Source organism: Myotis myotis, unplaced genomic scaffold, assembly GCF_014108235.1.
Source record: "Myotis myotis isolate mMyoMyo1 unplaced genomic scaffold, mMyoMyo1.p scaffold_m19_p_7, whole genome shotgun sequence".
NCBI lineage: Eukaryota > Metazoa > Chordata > Mammalia > Chiroptera > Vespertilionidae > Myotis > Myotis myotis.
The window spans coordinates 18,727,773-18,752,309 of record NW_023416379.1 but is presented as its reverse complement, the minus strand read 5'-3'; the positions used below and the strand labels follow the sequence as shown (position 1 = coordinate 18,752,309).

The following is a 24,537-nucleotide window of genomic DNA, read 5'->3' as shown; positions in this document are numbered from 1 at the left end:
TATAAGAACTTCATGTATTTACTTGTTTGGTATCTGTGTCTCTGTTCTGGAAGATGTAATCCTGAGTTAAATGTAACACTCAGAATAGATTGGTATTGTGTTTAGTATTTTTTCTTTTATATATTCCTTTTTGCTTATATATTTATTTAACTTTATTATATGTAATGTCATTTCAGGCTCCTATATGATAGTGGACTCTTCAGACCACGACCCTGGAGAAAAAGCCAGACTTCAGCTGCCTACAATGAAGGAGAATGACACACACTGTATTGATTTCAGTTACCTGTTATATAGCCAGAAAGGGTTGAACCCTGGCACTTTGAACATATTAGTTAGGGTGAACAAAGGACCTCTTGCCAATCCAATTTGGAATGTGACTGGATTCACGGGTAGAGATTGGCTTCGGGCTGAGCTAGCCGTGAGCACCTTTTGGCCCAATGAATATCAGGTAATCCTCCTTTCTTTTCTGGTTAATGCTTTGATGTCATTGGCTCTCACCATGTATATAATGCTCAGATGTAAATATTAGCCCCATAGAGATGTAAGGTTGTCCATCTAACCCTCCCCCACCCCTTCCTTGAGCAAATGTTTGAATACCTTTGCACAAAATCTTGAAAAATGGAGAAAAATCATTCCACCTATAGGAAAAAAGTAGTTCAGGTACAAAATTTTTTGGTTGTTTGGCAAAAAGCTACTTATTGACAGATATATTTCTGTGTGTCTGTGCAGGAAGAAATAGTGTTTTTGATTTGAATGCAATATTCAGATGTGATTGGTTTACTTCTTGAAAATAACATCTGGAAAATAAACATGAAATAGTGTTTCATGAAATAAGTTATCTAAAAGGGAGGCAATTTGAATAATTTTGTCAGTTACTTGAAGAATAAAAATAAGTAAACAGTTCTGGGCTAGGTGGCTCAGTTGGTTGGAGCATGGTCCCATATATCAAAAGGTTGAAGGTTTGATTCCTGGTCAGGGTACTTACCTAGGTTACAGTTTGATCCCTGGACGGGGCACGTATGGTAGGCAACAGATTGATGTTTCTCTCTCACATCGAGGTTTCTCTTTCTCACTGGCTCTTTCTCTCCCTTCATGTCTCTCTCTCTCTCTCTCTCTCTCTCTCTCTCTCTCTCTCTCTCTCTAACATCAATAAAATATATATCCTGTAGTAAGGATTAAAAATAAAAAAAAGTAAGCAAACGAAATAAGGAAAGCTGTCCACATGTCTTTGGATTTTTCCCCACCAGAAGTTCATTTACAGGATCAGAGAGTTGTTCAATAATCCTCACTATGACATTCAGTTCCTGGAAATAGAAAGTTACCTCTTTTGAAAGTTCACTTTTGTGTTAGAACTTGTGATTTAAACTTTTAAATGGCTTACTTATTTGTAGTTTGTTAGAGAGTTTAATGAGAATGTGTTTATGTAATAGTATATTTTGTAATGTTCAATGAGTACTTTATAAGCTAAGAACAGTTTCATTTCTGTTATCTAAAAATTAACCATTTCTTCAGTTTAGGTTTGTCTTTATTCCCAATGAAGGGGAAAATTCAATGTATTGTTTTAATTGCTTTGTTTTGAGTTGATTTCCTATGTATTAAAAGCCTCTTACTTCATAGATGTTGTTCCACAGGTAAGGTTCTCTATTCAGGGTTATGTGTCTTTTGAGATTTCAGTGGGGTTTCATTAGGTAGTTGATTCCATTATTCCAGAATAGAAAGATGTTTTTCTTCAGTCTGGGAGAGCCGGCCTCTTGGGAGGTCAGAGCTTTGGGAGGGCTGGATTGGTGGACTAATGCTCCAGTACTGGAAGAAAGGCCAGTGGGCTCATCTCTGACAACAGGGGGCTCCTGGCTGGCATTGTTGGGGCACCCTCACCATGCACTGTCATATTGACTTCAATAGCTGAAAAAAAGAAAAGGCTTTGATTCAGCAAAATAATACTGTCAACATATTCAGACTTCCTACAAGGCCTAAAGGACAAGTCTAGCAAAATTGTTAAAATTTTGGGTTCTAGAGTCATATTGCCTATAGTCAACCCTGATTGCTCTTTGCTACCTGTGTAGATAGTTGGTGAAGGAATTGAATTGTTGGTTGTACTTTAAAATAAAATCGAGTTTGATGAATCCAGCAAATAATCTCTGTGGTATAATACTTCTGCTCCTTTGTGACTAAGAAATGACATGCATTGATTACTTTTCCCTTATTTTTTTCTAACATCTCCCTTTGAGTAATATACATTAATAACTCTTTGTATGGCCCAGATTCTGCAATATTAATTTTAATGTTGAGTTATAGTACCTAGAACCGGATGAATGCTTCTATGTTCAATCTTATTTTGCATGACAAAGCCCTCCAGTTTACATGTACCTGTCATGTTTAAGTCAGCAGGGTAAAAAGGTTCTGTGAAGGTTTCATCCTGGCCAGTGAGATCTTTTTGGAGATCTCTTGTCAGAGAAAAAGACTGTGAGATATATAGAACCTATGGGTAAATGTCGGTTGCAGATTGAAATTTGAGCCACAGATCATTTTTTAAGTGCTTACGTGGCTTCCACACATTTTCCCTTAACCTGCAAAACTTCACAATCAATGAGAGCGAATAGCAGAGTAGAACATTTTTCATGTGCTTAGTTAGTGCTCAATAAATTATTTGGTTGATGTTTTCATCGATTCTGTCAGTTAGATACGTATTTGTACCTGTACATCAGTTATTAGAAACAACTAGCTCAACACAAACTATATTTATGTTTCGCTATTAGGAAACAGCATGAAAACTTTTGACTACTGCTTAATGCAGAATCTTTATGGATTTTTAAAAAATGTAGCCATTGCAGTGGGTCATGCTAGCTGCTTACTCACTTTCATTCTTAAAGAAACACTGCTATTTTTTTTTATTTTTCCCAGATTCTAGATTAAGTAAAGACATGCATAGAAATTATTATTTTTTCCCATAATTTAACTCAGTTTCTCTTTTCCAGAGAACTTACACTCTCCAAACTTCTTGAACCTTTTTTTTCTACTCTATTTTTTCTAATTCCTTGTCTTTTTTAAAAAAGATATATGTGTGTATTGATTTCAGAGAGGACTGGAGAGGAAGAGAGAGATAGAAACATCAATGATGAGAGAGAATCATTGACTGGATGCCTCCTGCACACCCCCTACTGGGGATGGAGCCTGCAACTCAGCATGTGCCCTTGACTGGAATCCAACCCAGGACACTTCAGCCCCCAGACCGATGTTCTATCTCCATTGAGCTGGTTAAAACTGGCTAAAGCTAATTCCTTGTCTTTTGTTGTATTTCTAGAGGGGAGTCCTATATTTTCTTTTCTTGAGCCATTAATATCTGACCACTCCTCTAATCATCCCCTTTCTCGCCTAACTTTAACAATAGTAAAAACTACCAAAAAGAAAGCCCAAGTGAAACGACCTTTAATTAATAATGGCTAATTTTTGTATAAAAATCATACTCCTAGAAGTGGGGGGAAATCCCCTAATTTTGTGTGACAAAGCTCCATTGCTCTCACATACCTGCAGTGTTCCTCTCTTCTCCATTTTCCTGTTGAACTAAAAATCTGCTCTGATCTGTCCTTCCTAGTGATTACATCTTGCCAGATGCCTAAACTGCAGGTCGATGTGGTAATTTAATCATATTTGCTGTGGATTATTAAAAAATGAGGAGATAGTATTTTTTCCCCAAAATATTTTTTATTGATTTCAGAGAGGAGGGGAGAGGGATAGAGAGATAAAAACATCAATGATGAGAGAGAATCATTGATCAGCTGCCTCCTGCACCCCCCACACTGGGGATCGAGCCCGTAACCTGGGCATGTGCCCTGACCGGGAATCAAACTGTGACCCTCCAGCCGGGCAAGACAGTAGTTTTTAATCCCAAGAAATTTAAACTCTTATTTGAAAAAGGAAAAAAATAATATACATGACATTGTGAAATGAAGGCAAAAATGATTCTCCAAATAATGAATTCTGGCTACCTAGCAGAGCAGGATAAGGCTCATGAACTTGGGGCCAGCCATCCTGGGTGAATCTTGACTTTAATTTTTGAGCTGTGCGGCATTAGGCATATTCCTTAATCTCTTTGACTGTAGTCCCTTCCTCTGAAAAATGAGGACCACAATAGTACCTACCTCATTGGCTTATTTTATCCATGAGTCCATACATATGGTGTTTAGAAAAGTGTCCGACACATAGTATGTGTTTGCCATAAAGTTTAGTTAACATTATGATAACTAAACAAAAAATTTACAGACGCTACTAGATTTAATATGTGCTCAGAATTTTCTTGTTTTGAAATCATGTTATTTTTAAAATAGACTTCATTTTTTTTTCGAGCAGTTTTAGGTTCACAGCAAAATTGAGAGGAAGGTACAGAGATTTCCCATATATCCTCCACCCCCTCATACGCATAGCCTCCCCTATAATCCACATCAACCAACAGACTGGTATACAATGGAGGAATCTACATTGACATCATAATCGCTCAAAGTCCATAGTTAATTTTAAGGTTCACTCTTGGTGTTGTACCTTCTAAGAGTCTGACAAATTCATGACATGTATCGATCATTATAATATTATACAGAGTTTTTTCACTGCTCTGAAAATCCCCTGTGCTTCACCTAGACTTTCCTCCTCCTCCGTGCTATTCCTTTTAGGTTTTTTATTTATTAAAATGTCAACTTACTTGACACCTTATTAGCATGAGGTCAAACTGTACTTACCCTTGGGTATACTGGGCATGTCCCTCTTCCTCTGAGCCTTACTGCCTTGCTTGGTGATGTCAGAGATAATAATGTAAAACAGATGTGGAGTGTAGCCTTAAGGAGCCTAGTCCAGATAGGAAATGTGAAACATACCTAGATAAAATTTGAAATAATACAGCAATTGTTAAATGACTTAAGAGAGATAAATATGAAATGTAGCGGGGAAATGAAAACAAAAGATAGATTCGTTTCCAAAGTATTTTGAGGCCAAAATGGGACTAGCTTTCTCCTATACTACATAGTTTTTCTTAAACCGCAATTATTTGGAGCTAGCACTTTTTGTAGTGAAACAAAACAAGGAAATGCAGTTTTGTTTATGACATAAGCACTGCATTGATACACTAATATGTAAGGAACTGTTTCTCACCTGTGTCTTCAAGGCAATAGATGTCTTTTCTGCTCAGCATACTAATTATAGAAAATATCGTATTATGTTTGTTTTACTTGCAATGGTCACAAGATACTAATTCTGCCTATTTTTATAGGCCTCAAGTAAGTATTGTAAATTTTTAAATTGTTTACTAAATAGAAGTAAAACGGAAAAAAAAATTATGAGGCATGATCTCGGTGTTACATTTCAATGGAAGATCAGCATACCTCTAAAGTATAATTTTCTCCACTCTGGAAATCTGACCTGCCTAGTATGCGTAAACTAAGTTCTGCTTTGGGATTAAATCCATTAGTTTCTTACTGAACAGTGAGGTTGTTACCAAATGAGGCAGGCAGACATAACTTCCAAAACTATTAGTGGAAACCTAATCTGCTGTTTTCCATTAACTGGGTGCACGTCATTAATCACAAAAATGATGCGTGATGAAAACTACAGGGGTTTGGCCAGAAATTGGAAAAGTTATAATATAGCAGAATGCGCCTTAAAAAACCCCACAAAAAAACAAAACAAAACAAACCCTCCTAATTCACTGAGAAACAAATACTGAACTTTTGCCGATCATTTTGTTAACATTTTTCATTGGTCTGAAAAAATGTAAGAAGTGGACGGCATGAGATTTTCTGTTTTTGTTTCCTTTCTAAAGGTTTACGCTCGCGTGTATTGGGCTGACATTTTGGCAGTGGGATAATTGTTACACTCCAGAGAGACTGCTGGCTTTGGACCTAGGAAGATTGGGACTTAAACCAAGGGAGTGTTTATTTAAAATAAAAGATCTCTAAAAGATTGGTCTCTGGGGACAAGGGCTGAAGTAAGAGCATGCTTATGAATCATCCATGCAAAATGTGAGGAAAAGTGGATATAATTTCTCTGCCATAGCTCTTGGAACTCTTCCAATTTCTACAGGTTGTCATTCAACCATGTAGAGCCCCACTGAAGAAAGAAAGACGGCTCTTTCTTAGATGGATTAGTCTGCTGGAGGCCCTAACAAAATACTACAGACTGGGTGGCTTAGACAGCAGGAAGTCCAAGATCAAGGTGGAGGCTATTTGGTTCCTGGTGAGGGCTCTCTTCCTGCCTTGCAGTTGGCCACCTTCTCACAGTGTCTTCACATGGTGCAGGGAGATAGCTCTGGTGTCCCTTGCTCTTCATATAAGGACACCAGGCCTATCAGATTAGGGTCCCATCCTTATGACTGCATTTAACTTTACCTCCCAAAGGCCCTATATCCGAATAGTCACATTGGGCATTAGACTTTCAACATATGAGTTGGGGAGGGGGGCGGTACAATTGTGTTCATAACTCTAGATATAGCTTATGGCTGTAACTTCTTCATTTAGAAGCTCTATAATGGACTCTGGCTTGTTATCTTGTATAACAGTGTTACAGATATTATTAATTTTCTATTCAGTAGTCATTCTTCTCACTTTCTTCAACATTGGAAGGACCCCCCGCCTCACTTTCACAACTTCCTTTCCAGGTCAGTGTGGCCATGTGACACAGCTCTGTCCAGTGAGTTATGGGTGACCTTTGAGAAAGATGTTCCTCCCAGCTAAAAAGAGAGAGAGATACTATTACATGAGACATGATGCTTGGAGCGACTGCAGTCGCCGTGTAGTTATTAGGTAGGAGATACCAAACGGAGGAAAAGAAAGTGTGGAAGAGGCCAGGGTCCTACTGGCAGGTGAAATAATAATAATAATAAAAATAAAAACAAAATTTTAAACAACTTTTAGATGGGTCTTTTCCTATACAGCCAAAAGCATCCTAATGTACTATGTCCCATCTTTTTTGAGCTTTCAAGTAATCAATCACATTTCTCACCACATACTGTTTATGGATAAAACTTGTGAGACATAGGGGAGAATTAAAAGTGTACACATCTATCTATGAATGAAATAGTTTAAGTTTTCAGAACATAAAGTCCAAAGTTTCAGTTCAGTTGTAGAGAGAAGACATATAAAAGTAAATAGGGTTGTAAGACAATCAATGATTAAAAGAAGAAAGAAAAGAAGGACACCTCATCTATTCTGTGTCTACTATGTGTAAGACACTGGGCTGGATACTTCCTGTATGTCACCTTTAGTTTGTTTTAATATTTAATCCAGTATGTGGATGAAAAAGGAGCTCTGTAATAAACCTAATATAAAATACCTCACAGGGTGACCGGATGATAAATCCTGACTGAGGAGTCATGCTGCAGGCCTATAACTTCTTAGTAAAAGTTTATTTAGCCTAAGCCATCCCTCTCCATTGTGTCTTTGCATCTAGGTTAACACACCTTGGAAATGCCTCTTTTTCAGACCCCTTGAAAGGCTAACCACCCTCCAGGTTACATAATTTTGCCAATTATACTGTAATCCAATCACCACGTTGCTTTCTCCTGCCTTCCTGTAATCTTTACCTTCCCTTCTTAATTCCAAATATATAAAAGAAAGTGCAGAACTGTCATTCTTCACGAGCATCTGAGATCTTGCTTCCTTGCATTGTTATTTGTTGGTTCAAATAAACTCATAGAAATTCTATGCAGGTTTGGATATTTCAGTGCTAAGGGAATGTTTCTCATCTTCATGCATGGACTAAGTTGCTGGCTCTTTCGTGGTCAAAATTATTCCCCTTTTTCCTCTTTAGTAACTTCATCTTGCTATTAAATGTTTGGACATTAGCCATATCAGTAACTTCTGAAGTTAGTCACAATTACATAGGCTTATTTTGGTTATGGCAGCTGTAATTTCCTGACACGGGCACTTGGGTTCATTTTTATGTTGGCAAATACTTGCTATTAACGAAGCAGCCTTTTGCGGCTGATTTTTAGTCTTAATGATTCCCTATTTGTTTCACTTAAAGTACCCCAAATGGGTTTGGAGAAACTCCCACATTATTATCGTCACTATTTTCTTGAAACTTATAACCTTGTGAGGGTGACTTCTCCCTGCTTTCTGACAGTGATTTGCTTTTATTATAAAACATCAGCTTTACTTTTCTGTTAGACTCTGTTTGTATTGACTCACTGATGAAATTTACAGTTTGTAAATAAAAGTAAACAAATGAAGAGAAGAGTCTTTCTAGTTAACATGATAATTATTGCAATTATATGACAGCAGTTTCTTCTTTTTCTGTTAAATCATACCTGTTTTTATTCAGTGTAGCAGGAGCTGTCAAGGGCCCCTTCACTAATTCTTTTGAGAAATACATCTGTGAAATAAATTCATTTCTCTTTTAATAGCAGTGGGAAAATAATGAGCAGCAAGAAGAGTTAGATAGTGTTTGTTCAATTTATGACTTGTTTTCCTTAGGAGGTTGTTTTATCCAAAGGGCAGGGGAAGGAATGCCAGTTCTTCACTCACTCAGTTTCCTTCAGCCCCGTGTGTTGAATCTGAATCAGCGCACTTCTGACTCCTTGTTTTCTATACCTCTGTATAAATTATTTACCAGACATTTAACGTGCTGATTTTCATGTACCAAGATTAGAAAATAATGTATTCTACTAGGGCAGGATTCATAGCCAAACACACAAGAAAATGAAAGAACCCTCTCCTTCTCATCAGTTTAATGATGCTTCTGACAATGATCTGCCATTTGTTAATGCAATAGCATCTCACATAAGAAAAAAATAGATAACAGTTGAAAATCAATTCCTTCAGTTATTTTGCCTGTTGACTTTGATAGTTAATTGGAATTGGTCTTTTTTATAAAAAGGGTTTTTTAGTTTCTGTACAACTTGAATTTCTGTGTGACCTCTTTGTTCATTTCCATTTCAAAGACTGATTTTTTTTTTCCATTTTAGACTATGTCTGAAATGTGAACAGAATATTAGCTCTTCATGGGAAAAAAAAATGAGTGACATTATCTTTTTATCTAAAATTTAACTTTTATGCTGTGAAGATTTAAGTTCCAGTTCTTCGAACATAGTGGAATAGTAAAAGGATGTAAATATCTCATAGTTTATCAATTGAAAGATTGTATTTAAGCGGGAAATGTAAGGGAAATGTCAGACATTTGTATAGTTTGTATCTATTTTACTATTCCTTTTGATAATGTTATATATATATATAATCTAATTCTGTGGTTAGTAATACAAGTTAGAATATAAAGGAAAAAAAACCATTGGACACTGAAAATAAAAACATCCACTTATGTAATCTGACAGACAATTTACAGTTAAATTTAGTTGTCATAATTTTCAAAAATTGTTTTTAAAATTGGTGTTATTAAACTGACCGCTACATGTAATTTCTGCATTTAGTTATATAAATAACCATTGCACATACCACTGGAGTTCCCTGATGAGATTTGGATTTTTAATATTCTTTGAATGATCTTTTTTAAAAAAAAATCATTCTTCTCAGCTTTCTGGAAGCAGTAAATCAATTCTCAATTTATGTTTACAAAATGAGATCTATAGTCGTAAGTGTATACCAAGTAATAATTCAATAAAATAATAAAAATAGAAAACTTTCAGCACCTAGAAATCAAAGTTTGCTTCAAACTTAAACATCTTTAGATCCAGCCATTTTGCAACAGCAGCACAAATATAATACTTGGAAACAGATATAGCATATCTTGGGTTAGTATTTATTAAAAGTCACTGGGATTTGATTGTGAAATTTCATAATGTGAGGCTTACAAAGGGATGAAGCCAGTTTAGCCCATAAATACTAGGAGGGTAAATTCCTTTTTTTGGTGGGGGTATTGCTATTTGTTTTCTTTTTCTTTCATGTTTTCCTTCCTATTTGTTTTTACCGCCCCTTTACATTAGGTATTGTGACTGGCTGCACAAGAGATGTGGACGATCTCCTTTTTTTATATTGATAGAGAATAACATCGAGACCATCTTATGTATTGGGTTAAGGTCTTAACTGGATTTCATTTGGCCTGTGTTCAATCCCAGGTCTCTTGGTCAGCCTCTGCTCTTTGAGTGACTGTTTTGTGGGCCCTTTGAGTTTCAGTCTCCGCAATGCTAGATGATAGCTAGTCTACTCATTACATACGTGTTTTATGAAGTTTGAAGGAAGTAGTGAAAGATGCAAAGTAGTCTATGTAAAGTTCTTATTTATAAGTGAAAGCCATTAACTAAAGCTAGCAAAGTTGAAAAGAGGCACAATTGAGTCAGAGAAAGATAAATATCACATGATCTCACTCATTTGTGGAATATAATGATCAACATAAACTGATGAACAAAAATAGATCCAGAGACAGAGAAGCATCCAACAGACCATCAAACCTCAGAGGGAAGGCAGGAGAGGGTGGGGGGAGGTATAGGAGATCAACCAAAGGACTTGTATGCATGCATATATACATAACCAATGGACACAGTCAGGAGGCGAGTGAGGGCCTGCAGTGGGGGGCGGGAGTGGGCAAGGAGAGGTCAATGGGGACTTTCTCACAGCATTTAAGGGAAGTGGATTATCCAAGACTGAGAAAGACATGGGATCCAGAGCAGTCCTAAGGACATTTACTTTCACTCCAAAGGTTGACTGAATGACTCATTTTTTCACCATTTCTCAAATATGTATCCAACATATATCTCAAATATGTATCCAACATAATCTGTCTGCTGGTGATAGTACCATGCTGAATAAGTATCTAGGTTTCTCTTCTCCTAGGAATTCCACTCTAGGGGTGGGAGGGGGAAAAACAGATAAAGAAATGAGGAAAAGATCTGAATACAATAATTGCTAAGTAGATAATTAGATCAATGTGAGAGTAAAGTGTTTTGGAAACCACCTTGGACCAGCTGGTTAAGGAAAAGTTGTTTGAGAAGGTAATCTCACATGAAGCTCTGAATGGCAAACAGGACCTAGGGACCTTTCTCTGATAAAGCTAACCTTCCTGATCTTTATCAGGGAAATGCATTAGAACAGCAAACAGCTAATTCAAATCTGCAAGGAGGTTGGCTTTGTGGAGGCATTGAGACAGGCATAGCAGTCAAAGGGGACTGTTTCAAAGATAAAATGGTTATTTTCTAGTCTCCTGGAGATTTGTAATCCAAGTGAAGAGTTTGAACACTTTAAGATTTCTATCAAGTGAGCCCATTTATTTATTCGTGGTCTCATCTCATACATGTCTAAATTTTATATTCTTTTTAGTCTTTAAACTGCTTACTTTCTAGTCACAGCTCTGGTTGTGTCCCATTTTGACAATGGTAACAGTTTTCTGTTTCCCTTGCCTTAAGCTCTGTTATAAATAAACTAGATGCCTGATGCAGGAAATTCTTGCAAGAGTAAGCCTTCCTTCCCCTGGCTGCTGGGCACCGGCTTCCCTCTGGCACCTGGGACCTGGGCTTTCCTCACAACCCCGGCTTTGTCCGGAAGGTTGTCTGGTCTAATTAGCATATTACACTTTCATTATTATAGACTAGAGGCCCAGTGCATGAAATTAGTGCACTGGTAGGGTCCCTAGCAGCTGCTGGCTGGGGCCTCCCTCCCTTCCCTTGGCTGCCTGCTGCCACCACCGGCCGAGGCCTCCCTCCCTTCCCCTGGCGGCTGCTGGCCCCTGATTGAACTCCTGGACAAACTCCCGGTTGAGGGGACAATTTGCATACTATGGTTTTATTATATAAGACTAGAGGCCCGGTGCACAAATTCGTGCACCACCAGTGGGGTCCCTTGGCCTGGCCTGCAGGATTGAGCTGAAACTAGCTCTCCGAAATCCCCCTGAGGGGTCCCGGATTGCGAGAGGGCACAGGCCAGGCTGAGGGACCCCATTGGTGCACAATCGGGGCCAGGGAAGGATGTGGGAGGTTGGCCAGCTGGGGAGGGACTGCGAGCGGGCTCCAGGGCATGTCCGGCCCATCTCCCTAGTCCCAGTCGGCCAGACCCCAGCAGCAAGCTAACCTACCGGTTGGAGCATCTGCTCCCTGGTGGTCAGTGTATGTCATAGCGACTAGTCGACCGGTTGACTGTCTGCCCTCCTGTGGTCAGTGCACGTCAGAATGAGTGGTTGAGTGGTCTTAGCATATTGTTAGCTTCTTACCCTTTGATTGGTTGAACAGCTAACCATTTGACCTGACACTTAGCATATTAGGCTTTTATTATATAGGATTACTGGGGAGTGGGATGCTAAGTTACTGATATGGAGCTTCTCTGATTTTGTGAATACTTCCTTTATGGTCAAAATGATTAGCCTTCATTTGTGTCCTTCATAATTTAGCCTGTCAACTGCTCTAATCTCTCTACTATTAATTTTTACAGGTACCCTCTGCTTTAGTCAAACTGAAAATTGCTCTAATTGCTCTTTGCACAGTTTGGGCATTGTGTGTGTGTGTGTGTGTGTGTGTGTGTGTGTGTGTGTGTGAATTTATACATGAAGTTCTCCCTTCTGAAATGCCTTTGTTTCTTCCTCTCCCTTGTCTGCACCCTATTTATCTTTTTAAAACCCAACTTTATGCCCACCTGCCATGGAACCTTAGCTAGACATAACACTACTCTTTGTATTTATTTTGCATACTTTGCTCTTCAGATATTTGGCCAAGAATGAAGCAACATATAAGGTTCAGTGAGACTAAAGGAGGGGTATCTGGATATGTGAAGGCAGGAGTGAAAGGGGGTTTAGGTTTCAGAGTTACCAGGCACATAGCATGCCCTCAACTGGTCAGAAATGAGAATGATTCTGTGTGTGGGGACCTCCACACAGGTCTGGTTGAAGTGGAGGGTTTACCATGAGGAGGAATGATAAAATACATTAAGTAGACTGGACACTATTATTAAGAAGTTTCCTAATCCTGGTCAAGAGATTTTTTAAAAAAAATTATTTTGATTCCTCAATGCTTTTGTGTATGTATCTGATTATTTTTCACTGTTGTATAGTATTCTTTTTATGGGAGTATGCTAAAATTAATTGTCCAGTCTTCTGCTTATAGATATTTGGGTTATTTCTGGTTTTTCCAATTATTATATTAAAAACAACAACAATGTTGTGTATGTGAACATATTCTTGTACATATTATCTTTGAGCATATATAAGTATTTGACTTGGAGACACATAAGTTCTTTGCTAATACAGTTGAACAATTTTCACTTCAACCAGCATTATGTAAGCATTTCTATTGTTACATGTTCTTATTAATTGTAACAATTTTTGGTAATGTTGGATTTTTGGATGGTATTTTTAGATTTTTTCCAGTTTTGTCTAACCCCAACTCTGCCTTACCCTATCATTCACTATAAAATCTCTTTTCTTCTATAGTAGTTTCTCTTTAAATTGTCTTGTACTTTAAAAAAAAAAATCTTTATTATTGAAAGATTACAGATGCCTCCCTTTATCTCCATTGACCCTGCTCCCGTTGCACATTGTTCCACTTCTTGGTAAATCTAAATGAAATCCTTTCTATCATTCTTTTGACATTCATGAGTCACTGAGTTATAATTTTCCTGAATATTTTTGTTGAACTGAAGGAGCAATTCTTTTATATTTCCTGTATCACTGATCATAATTTTAGCACACAATAGCTAATACAGCCCTAGCTGGTTTGGCTTAATGGATAGAGCGTCGGCCTGCAGAGGAAAGGGTCCCAGGTTCCATTCCGGTCAAGGGCACATGCCTAGGATTGCAGGCTCGATGCCCAGTAGGGGGTGTGCAGGAGGCAGCCGATCAATGATTCTCTCTCATCATTGATGTTTCTATCTCTCCCTCTCATTTCCTTTCTGAAATCAATAAAAATATTTTAAAAATATAGCTAATATGTATTGGAGAGTTGATTTATTGAGGCATACTAAATCTATGCAACACAATTGTATTTGAATTGTCTTAGGTAAATTTTAATTTTTATTTGATTCACGGAGTTGGATTTTTTAAATTTCTATATAAAAAGTTTTATTTTGGATAATTGACAGAGTCTACATTTTTCTGAGAGACCCAATTTTTCAATCTCAATGGAGAATATGTCCTAAGTTACATGTATTATTTATGCTGATTATAAGTTGGTCATATCCATTTTTTCTTCTCTTGATTTATTTTTTTTCTTTTTCTGTAACATTTTTTACTTTCTCAATATGTTTATAGAAGTAATACTAGTAGAATTATTTTCTTCCCTTTTTATTTTCTATCAACAGGCCAAGTAATAGTGAAAATGCCTGGACTAATTATTCCAGACAGAGAGTAGAGGAAAGAAACTTTAAATTCTTTAAGCTACTAATGAGGTGAATCCATTATTCTTTGGTGATTCATATACAGTAGAAGAAAAAGAAAAGAAAAGGGAAACTCTGGTTTAAGCCTCCCCATTAGTCAACTTTATTTCAGTTGTTAAATGGTCTGCACCAAAATGACAGTGATAAATCAACAAAATGGTAGCTTTGAAAAGGGTTTTTTTAAAAAAAAAATCTACTAAAAGGTATATCACCCTTCCTTTTCTTTTTAAAACTTACTATTGATCTCCTTTATGGCAGAGAAACAGAGAGTACTCAGCAGATAATTCTTTTTTTCTCATAAAGAATAAAGAGCCGTTTTTATATTCAGAAACAGTTTTATTTATGAAAAGGGATACAGAAATAGCAAACTAGGTATAGAGTTGTGCTGTCTGATCCATTTCTTCAGCTGCTGTGGTGAGTTAGAACAACTTGTTTCTCATAGGTTTTGTTTCTTAAAACATGCATTTCTTGTCTTTTCTCCTCTAGATGATTGGCCCAACTGGGTTCTGTGGGAATTTAATATTCTTTTCAATTTTCTTGAACAGATACATTTTAAAATGCTTTAATGCTATTTTTGTGTGTGCATATGTGCACAGTCAAATATCTAATACAGGTAAAGATGGCCTTTAAGCCTATCAGTTGGTAGAGTTAGACATGCTTACATTGAAAGGCTCTCATGGTTATTTTATCTAACCCTCTGATTTTGGAGGGTCACAGAGGCAGCATGATATGTGCATGTCACACACAGAAAGATGTCTGAGTGAGCCAGGACTTCCTTTCCCTTCCACTATATTCAAAATAATTTTTGCATTTCAACACCAAATAACGCTTTTTTCTTTAAAGTCAAACAAGGGGCTGCTTGTGTATTTTTTTTTATTCGCATCTATTGCGATTACTTGCTCTATCTGATATAACAAATCACAGGTAGTTAATAAAATATATTTGGTATCATTCTGCCTCCGTGATGTTAAATGCTATCCTTAGTAGTGATATTAATTTAAGAAAACAATACCTTAGGGTTATCCTAAACCTTTTTTTCTCATAAAGTTGTGTGTTCTTCTTTCTTATATTATACTTTGGTATTGCTTGGCAAGATTATGTGGAAAGAACTCTTACATCACCTCTAGTTTACCACTGAAGAGCAAAAGGTACTGGCACAACTTAGTCTTTTTAAGTAAGCCACAGGCAAAATATGAAACCACTTCATAGTAATTTTATTGCTCCAGAGTTACATAAGTCATGGGCTGTGATAGGATCTTCCAGGACTCTGTTTTATTCTGACTACAGTGTGGCTTTTGTTTCCTGACAATAAGTTTCATTGTTATTTTAGCAGGTATCTAGAATTCAAATAATTATTAAGGGAGTGTTGTAATTGAGATAATAGACTCTTGGAACTACAATAATAGTAGAAATCTTGTGCTCTCTGAATTGTATGTAAAAATATTCCAAGTGTTTTAAAAACCTTTCCATTTATAAAGAGAAATTTGCTTGAACAATTTGTTTTAATTGAATAAAATTAAGTAATGAATCTTCATGCTACTGCTTTAAGTTAAATTGTCTAGCTTAAGCAAATCACTTAGAGGAGAGAGTAGGTTTACCTCTTTCGGTAGTCAAGAGTCACTTCTACAGAGTAATATGAGTGGACATTGAATGGTATCTAACCCACAATAAATAACATTGCTTCAAAGTAACTCAGGCAATGGCATGGAAGGGAATTGATGAGAAATATAGTAGGATGAATACATTAATGGATGTGATCCCCAGATATTTATTCTCTGTCCAAGTCTTCAGCCATATGAACACCTTCACACATATCCCCTACACCCACCAAGGTCATCTTCCTATAGATCAGCAGAGTCATCTGCTCCCTAAAGGAACACCAGTAATAGGCATCCAGAGTCAAAAGTTCCAATGCACCAAAAGGAAGAATTTAGTGGATCAAAAAAAGAGTGCCAATCTTTGGAAGATCTAGTTGGGAATGCTGAGCTAATAAATACTAGAATTAGCCTGTGGATTCAGGAGACTTTTATTAGCAGTTCAGGTGACAGATAGAGAATGGAAGGCATGAAATAGACCACTGATAGTGTGGACTTGAGTGAAATCAATTGACTTTAGAAGTGGTTTGGAGATGGAATTGATAGGGATTAAAGACTGATTTGGTACAAGGGATCAGAGAAAGAAGGCACAAGTGATGCCCTGTTTTCTAATTGTGCAAATGGTAGAGTGTGATGCTATTCATTAAGATATGAGTTATTTAAGAGAAGGCAGTGTGTGTTTGTCGGGGTGGGGGGTGGGGGTATGTACTAGTTGTGGGGTTGGATAGTGCTGATTTTGCTGACTGTGAGCCATATATGTGGACTTAACTCATAGTTTGGATATCAGGGGAAAGTTCTTAACACACACACACACACACACACACACACACACACACGCACGCACACACATACACACACAGATTTGGAAGTCTTCAGCATGAAGGTGCTTATAGAAGTCAGAGGAAGCTAGTATTGCCCAGAGAGAATATAGCGAGAAGTTGGTCTTTTGGACACCAGCACTTACGGAAATGTGTAGAAGAGTCCAGAAAGTCGAGCTTGCAATGGAGACAGACAGAGATACAAAGAATTAAGAGAAAAGCTTGAAATGAGTGGAACTTAAGGGAACAGAATATTTCAAGAAGGGAAGTAAGAAGATAAAAGAAAGGATTATTAAATTTAGCATGGACAAGTTTAGTTTTATTTTCTTTCAAATGCATGTTTTGAGTAAATGGACTAAATACAGTAGTCACATTCGGAGAATGAAATATACCCCAACTACGTCCGTCCCCCCCCCCCCCCCCCAATCATCCCTTTGTCCAGTGTATTCATTTTGCATATGTTCCTTGTCCATTAGTCATGTAGTAGTTGCTACTGTGGTTATCAAATCCACTGTGGCAGGATTTCAGGGCTTGTGTTCAAGTAACCCTGATTTTACTTAACAGTGGCCCCAAACTTGAAAGAGTAGTGATGCTGCTACTCAGATATGCCAAAGAGAAGCATAAAGTGTTTCCTTTAAGAGACAAGGTGAGTATAATACAGTTTTGAGAAAGAACACATAAACATAATTTTTATTACGGTATGTTATTATCCCCATTTTATTATTAATTATTGTTACTTTCTTACTGTTCCTAATTTACAAATTAAATTTATCATATGTATGTGTGTATAAGAAAAACAAAGCCCATATGGGTTTGGTACTATCGGAAGTGTCTGGCATTCATCCATGCGGGGTTTTAGACTGTATGCCCCTCAGACAAGAGGAAACTGTTGTAGAGCAAGGGTAGGGTAAATAGTTCTGGGCAGAGGTTATTCTATGTTTTTTCTCACTTCCTATAAAAATGATGACTTTATTGGTCTGTTTATGTTTGCTTTTTGTTATTATCTGCTGTGCTTAGTAGACATTTTTGAATATGCTATAAAATAACCTACTTGTGACAGACAAGAGGATGAATGTAAATTATTTTATTTAGCTTAGATAAATCTGGAACATAAATCACTGAGATAATTATCCTATCCTTAAAGAAAAATAAAATAATGTAGTTTTCCAGCAGTGGGAATAAGGCAGTCTAGATATCAAAGAAAATATCCACAATAGTGACTCTCTCTCTAACTCTAAAGTAGAGTTAAAAAATGGGTTTATTAAGACAAAATTACATGAACTATATTTATAATGGATGGGCATTTGTAGAATTATGGCTTCTTCTAAAAAGAAGAAACGATTCTTTTAAAATTTAAATAAATTAGTATTTAAAAATGTACATATAATATACTTGAAATCATAATGTACTTTTGTGTTTAACATTGTCTTCACTTCTTTTGCTTTATATTTAAAAGCAAGTAACAAAACACACAATTTACCTATACTTGAGTGTGATACATGCTTTTATTTAACATCTTTAACATATTAGGAGAGTGATGAAAAATATGATTTTTGTTTCTGTACTTAGTGCTAAGCATCAGGGCATTTGAGAAAATTGACATGAACATTTCTAATTTTAAAATCTGAAAAAGAAAATGTGAATTAAAAATATTGTTAGCCCGGCCAGCATGGCTCAGTGATTGAAGTTGACCCCTGCACCAAGAGGTTGCTGATATTTATTTATTTATTTAAAATATATTTTTATTAATTTCAGAGAGGAAGGGAGAAGGAGAGATAGAGAGAAATGTCAATGATGAGAGAGAATCATTGATCGGCTGCCTCCTGCACGCCCCACACTGGGGATGTGCCCTGACGTGGAATCGAAATGTGATCTCCTGGTTCATAGTTCTACCCTCAACCACTGAGCCATGCTGGCCACGCTAGATTGCATCTATCTTCCAGAAGAGCATTTCAGGTTAGGGAAGAGCCCAGGGCAAAGATCACGTGTTGGAAACATGCCTATGGGTCCAGGAATAGCCGCTGTGGCCGGAAGGCAGTGAGCAGTGGGGGAAGGAAAGGAAGTGAGAGGTTGAGAAAGTAGTTGGGTCAGTTACTTCAAAACTTGTAGTGTTTTGGAAGGACTTGATTTAACTCAGAGAGCATGGAGATTCATTGGAAGCTTCTGATTAGAGGAAAGACGAGTTTGGTGAATTTAATTGCTTTTCATGTTCTTTAGCACACACTTTATGAGGATGTAATTTCAAACTTTTACAAAAATTAATATTTATAACTGTGCTATAAATAATTGCTACAGTGTAGTCTACTGGCCATGTATGAAATTGACTTTATAGGGTACTGAAATTTAAGGTATATTGGTTCTGAATATTGCCTCATTTTCAGAGGCCTAAAAGTTTAATTTTGAAAAATTCAGATTTATTTTAAATAATCACCTTAGTTTGTAGGTGTGGAAACTACTTTGCCCAAGATTACTCTGTTGGATTTGCTAGAGCTAGTATTAGGATTTTGGTTGAGAATGAGAAGCAAGAACTGAAAACTTCCTACTGTGATTATACATGGATGGGCAAAAGTAGATTTATAGTTATTCATATGGAAAAAGACATGCAGGTTATGATTATTACAACAGCTCCATTGACTCAAAAGAATGTCACTCACAACTGCATACCTACTCTGTCTACCCCTGTATTTGTGCTCAGTGCCTTACTTATTTTTTTTCTAATCCAAGCCATTTCCCACTTAAATTACATTCGTGCATCTCTCACACATCTCTTTTGCCCAGGTGTGAGTATATCATTGCTTCTACTAGTAGGTCTTTCTTGTTAATTACTATATAAAAAATCTTTATTTTTTCCTTCTCAGGATCAATTTTGTAAAAATTCTTGCTTTAGATACATCTTGATAGATATTTATAATCCATTTTTGCCTATGGATTTTCCATATCCTGCAGTAGAGGTCAGCAATTTATGACCAAATTATGAATTATGGCTTGTAGTTTGTTTGTTTTTTTGCTATTGTGTGTTTTGTTTGTTTGTTTGTTTTTTACATTGTGATTTAATATGGTTTCTGCATTTTTAAACGGATGGGTTAAAAAAAAAGAAAGAAGAAAAGAAGGATATTTCATGGCACATGAAAATTCTGTAGTCAAATATCAGTGTCCATAAAGAAGGCTTCATTGGCACATGGCTATGCTCATTCCTTTACCTGTTGTGCTACAACAGCAGAGTTGAGGAACTATGACAGAGAGCATGTGGCCTGCAAAGCCTTCAGTATTTTCTATCAGGCACTCTAAGAAAATGTTTGTTGACTTCTGTCCTAGAACAGTGCTTCTAAAACTTAACTGTGAATAGAATTGCCTGCAGGGCTTGTTGAAACCCCTGTTCGTAGGCATCACTCCCAGAGGTCCAGATTCCATCAGTAGGGTGGGCTGGAGACTGCATTCTGTACCCAGGTGATCTAGATGTGGCCAGGCTGCACACTGACTGCACTCTAGAACAGTGATGGCAAACCTATGACACGCGTGTCAGAGGTGACACGCAAACTCATCTTTTTGGTTGATTTTTCTTTGTTAAATGGCATTTAAGTATATAAAATAAATATCAAAAATATGTCTTTGTTTTACTATGGTTGCAAATATCAAATAATTTCTATATGTGACATGGCACCAGAGTTAAGTTAGGGTTTTTCAAAATGCTGACACGCCGAGCTCAAAAGGTTCGCCATCACTGCTCTAGAAGCATTGCCCGAAACTGGTCCTTTTTGAACTTATTGTCTATATTAGGCTATCTTTCATGTCATGTGTTAATTAACTGGTTTTGGAGAAGGGGGATGGAAGTGGTTGTCTGTGAATGAAGCTCAAAGCAGCCTAGTTCAAATAGGAGTCCTAGTCCAAGTACATTGAGTCTTAAAAATTAATGCAGACTATTTATTGTACTCTGAATATGTAATTGATTGCATTTTAATATGAAAATTTTTATTCATTTTCTACTCTGTCCTTTCTACATAAAATCTTCTGTATTCCATCGTTCAGGCTGTGACTTCTGTGCTTTTGCAGAAATGTCCTAATTGCTTATAGAAATGATGGTTAGATTGAATAATCACATTAATATTTTACATTTCATTTTTCTGAACTATTTCATTTTTCTTGGACTTTATCTTTTTAAACAATATGTACAACCTAGTAATATGAAATTATTTTAAATTTGAAGAATAATAGTTCAAAACTATATGGTGACACACATAGTTTATTGTGGTCCTTCTCAAATATAAACTAATCATATGATTAACTTCTGAAAGAAAATCCAGTAACTTAAGGGTTTCAATATGGTGTAATGAAATCACATAAGGAAGTACCTTTTTATGTAGAATATTATATATATATATATATATATACATATATATATTCATACTTTAATTCTGCACAAATATATCTTTTAATGACTCTGACTTTATTCCCAAGAATCTATGATTTTTTTTGAGTTGGTCAGCCCTATGTCATTAATTAATATTTGCAAACTCATAATAATTTCTGCAGCCATAAATTATTTACTAAAACTTAATTAAATTTAGGATAAAGCAAAGGCAGAATATATATTATACAAATATTATGTAAACTCTACACAGGATGTCTTAAGCCATCATAGTGGATAAGCAAAAATTGGGTGCTTAGCCAATGTGATGCTTAGCTAAATGTTAAAATGTTGTTGGTTAGTGCAGGTATATTTCAGGTTCTTTTCTTTTTAAAAAATTTTTAAAAAATAATTTGAGCGAGAAAGAGAGAGAGAGAGAGAAACATTGATCAGTTGCCTCCCTCAGACATCCTAATTGGGGATTGAATTCATAATCTGGGTATGTGCCTTGACCTGGAATTGAATCCATCACCTTTTGGTGTACAGAATGACGCTCCACACCAGACAGGGCTCAGGTCATAAAAACAACCATAAAAAAATGGGTTAATTTGGCCCTTTTACCTAAATACTAAAAAGATCTGTGTGGTCCTGGAAAGTGTTAAATTTTAATGGAAATGCATAAGTATTTTTTTCTTTATCTCAGAATGCAAATTTATTCTCTAAAACATTGGTATTCGAAGTGAAGAAAATTATAACCATAGAGTAGATACCAAAAATCTGTGCCTTTATACCCAAGGAATTTTGCTTTTTCCCCCATCTTTTTTTAGTCAGTTTAGCAGGCTCTTTTTTAATTATGAAAGTAATGAAACTGAATGGTTCTCCATCTGATTGTGCTACTGCTTCACAAATCAAGTGTCTTTTAATAATACTGCCTTGAGTTACTAAACATAGCACTGTTATTTCGCAACACGACGTTTATGTATGAAAAATAAACTGTTAAATTAATAATGTTATTTGACACATCCTTGAAATTGTCCTTGAGTTAAGTACTATAAAATACCTAACAATTTGCGCCTTGTTTAAACTTAAATTTACTTTGATATAGAATCCTAGAATACGTTTCCTAAACTTATTTCATCTCCATAAAGTATGCTAAGGTGGCATGGATCAAATTTTCTGTATTTATGTATGTGGTAAGAGACTGATATTTTAAAAGGAGGAAAAAGACCTCAGAGAATTCTCATTAAAACCTTCAAGTGCTTTGTTAAAAATGTACAGAATCAATTGCTCTTTTTCAAAAAAAGAAAAGAAAACATGATTTTTAGAGAGTTTAGTGTCATTTCATTGATTAAACAGTAATAGAGAATCAAGTGCATTGTTGAAGTACTTTGAACTTTTGGGTAATTTAAACTATTGAAGCTAGACAGTCTATCAGTCTTTTGAACTCAGAATGGACATTGATTTCATGAATTTGATTTGTAGCTCATTTCTTTAAAAGAGTATCACTTAAAATAGATAATGAATTAATGTATTACTTCATCGCCAACTCATTGTAATGTTAATGTTGACTAAAATATACTAGTGAGACAATATAATTGCACATTTCCATACTGTGAAATATACCTGGCTTCCAGAACTCTGATATGAACGGGTATCTCTAGAATTTAGAGTTCACACCAGTGGTTTGTAAACATCAGAGTGCCTAAGTATCACTTGGTTTGCATTCTTAAAAATATAGGTGCTGGTTTTTGCTCAGTGGTTATAGCTTTGGCCTTTAGTCCAAAGGTCTCTGGTTTGATTCCTGGCTAAGGGCATATTACCTCCGTTGCAGTTTCCCCAGCCACAGTAGGCCATATACAGAAGGCAACCAAACGATATCTCTCTCTTACTTGATGTCTCTCCCCCCCCCCCTTTCTTCCCTCACTCCCACTCTCTCTAGAAATCAATGGAAAAATATCCTCAGGTGAGGATAAAAAAAATGCAGGTGCAAGGATTCCTACCACTCAGATGATGACTCACTAGGTATTCAGTAGTACCTAGAAATGTGTACTTAAGCATATAGTTTGTATGGTTCTGATGCAAAAGATTCAGGAGCCCCACTTTGAGTACCACTTGTCTAGGTTATAGTGATGGTGGTCATACATTCGATGGGAGCAAGATTGAATCACTGAAGATGGGATTCAAATGGAAAATTGATGCAGGCCAACATATCAATTAAAAGACAGATAGAAGCTTCATCTAAAAAGTGTGTGTGTGTGTGTGTGTGTGTGTGTGTGTGTGTGTGTGTGTGTGTGTGGAGAGAGCGAGAGAGGAGAGAGAGAGAGAGAGAGAGAGAGAGAGAGAAAGGAAGGAAGGAAGGAAGGAGGGAGGGAGGGAGGGAGGGAGGGAGGCAGGGAAGAAAGAAAGGAAGAAAGGAAGAAAGAAAGAAAGAAAGAAAGAAAGAAAGAAAGAAAGAAGAAAGAAAGAAAAGAAAAGAAAGAAGAAAGAAAGAAAGAAAGAAAGAAAGAAAGAAAGAAAGAAAGAAAGAAAAGAAAGAAGAAAGAAAGAAAGAAAGAAAGAAAGAAAGAAGAAAGAAAAGAAAGAAAGAAAGATAGATAGGGAAGGGGTGGAAAAGACCCAGAAATGAGTCTTGAGTAACATCCATATATGTGAAATAATAAAAAACAACAACAACAACCACACTCCAAAATGAGAACAGCCTGTGAATATACAGTGAACTAGAAACACTCAGTGTTGTGGAAGCCAGTGTAGTCAAGTATCAAGAGCATGCCATCACAGAACCAGCCGCCTAAGAAATGGTCTTTTCATTTAATGATTAGATAGTCTGCTTCAATGAAAAAGGCTCTAGTAGAGTTTTAGGTAAGGAAGCCAAATCCAGTAGTTTGTTAAATTAGTTGGAGACCACAAAATTCAGGAAGTAAGTAGAGAGTAGAAATTTGGGTGAGAAGAGTATGTTTGGACAGTAGCAACAGGATAACCATGACCAAATGAAGGCTTTTAAAAATGAAAGGAGCTACTTGAGCATATTTATAAAAGACTAGTAGAAAGGAGCAAATAGAAAGGGAATGATAAAGATACAGAAGAAATTGATGGTATGAGATCCAGGAAAGAAGGCGTCCAAGCCATTGAGTTGGCCATGAAAAGGTGAGGTCAGCTCATCTTCCAAGAATGATGGAAAGGAATAACAATAGTGAAGAAACAAAAATTTATAGCTTGTTGGTAGTAAGATAAAGTAGGTATTGTTTGATTTCTTTGATTTTTCTTGATAAAGTTTGAGGCAAGAGGCTTTACTGTGTATGTGAGGTTGAAGAACAGGTGGTACAAATGAATCAAGGTTACAGGTAAGAGAGGAATTTAGATCATCAGCTCTTGGGTTTAAAGTAAATAAAGGATTAGTAGTGTCTCTGAGGTGTAAAAGCAGAAAGCTAGGGGAAGTTTTAAATGATCATTCTGAACCTTGCTTTTGCCCATTATCATTCTAAACCTTGCTG

General features: G+C 36.5%; 1 protein-coding gene across 8 annotated transcripts in view; it reads left to right on the top strand.

The window, feature by feature from the left end:
- The window catches only part of PTPRK (protein tyrosine phosphatase receptor type K), a 482,252-nt gene that overhangs the window by 191,425 nt on the left and 266,290 nt on the right, over positions 1-24,537 (top strand). For all 8 annotated transcript variants that reach the window (XM_036318388.1, XM_036318389.1, XM_036318391.1 and 5 more), the window contains exon 3: positions 177-448. In XM_036318388.1, the coding sequence (XP_036174281.1) occupies positions 177-448 (272 nt within the window). The remainder of the gene's footprint in view (positions 1-176; positions 449-24,537) is intronic.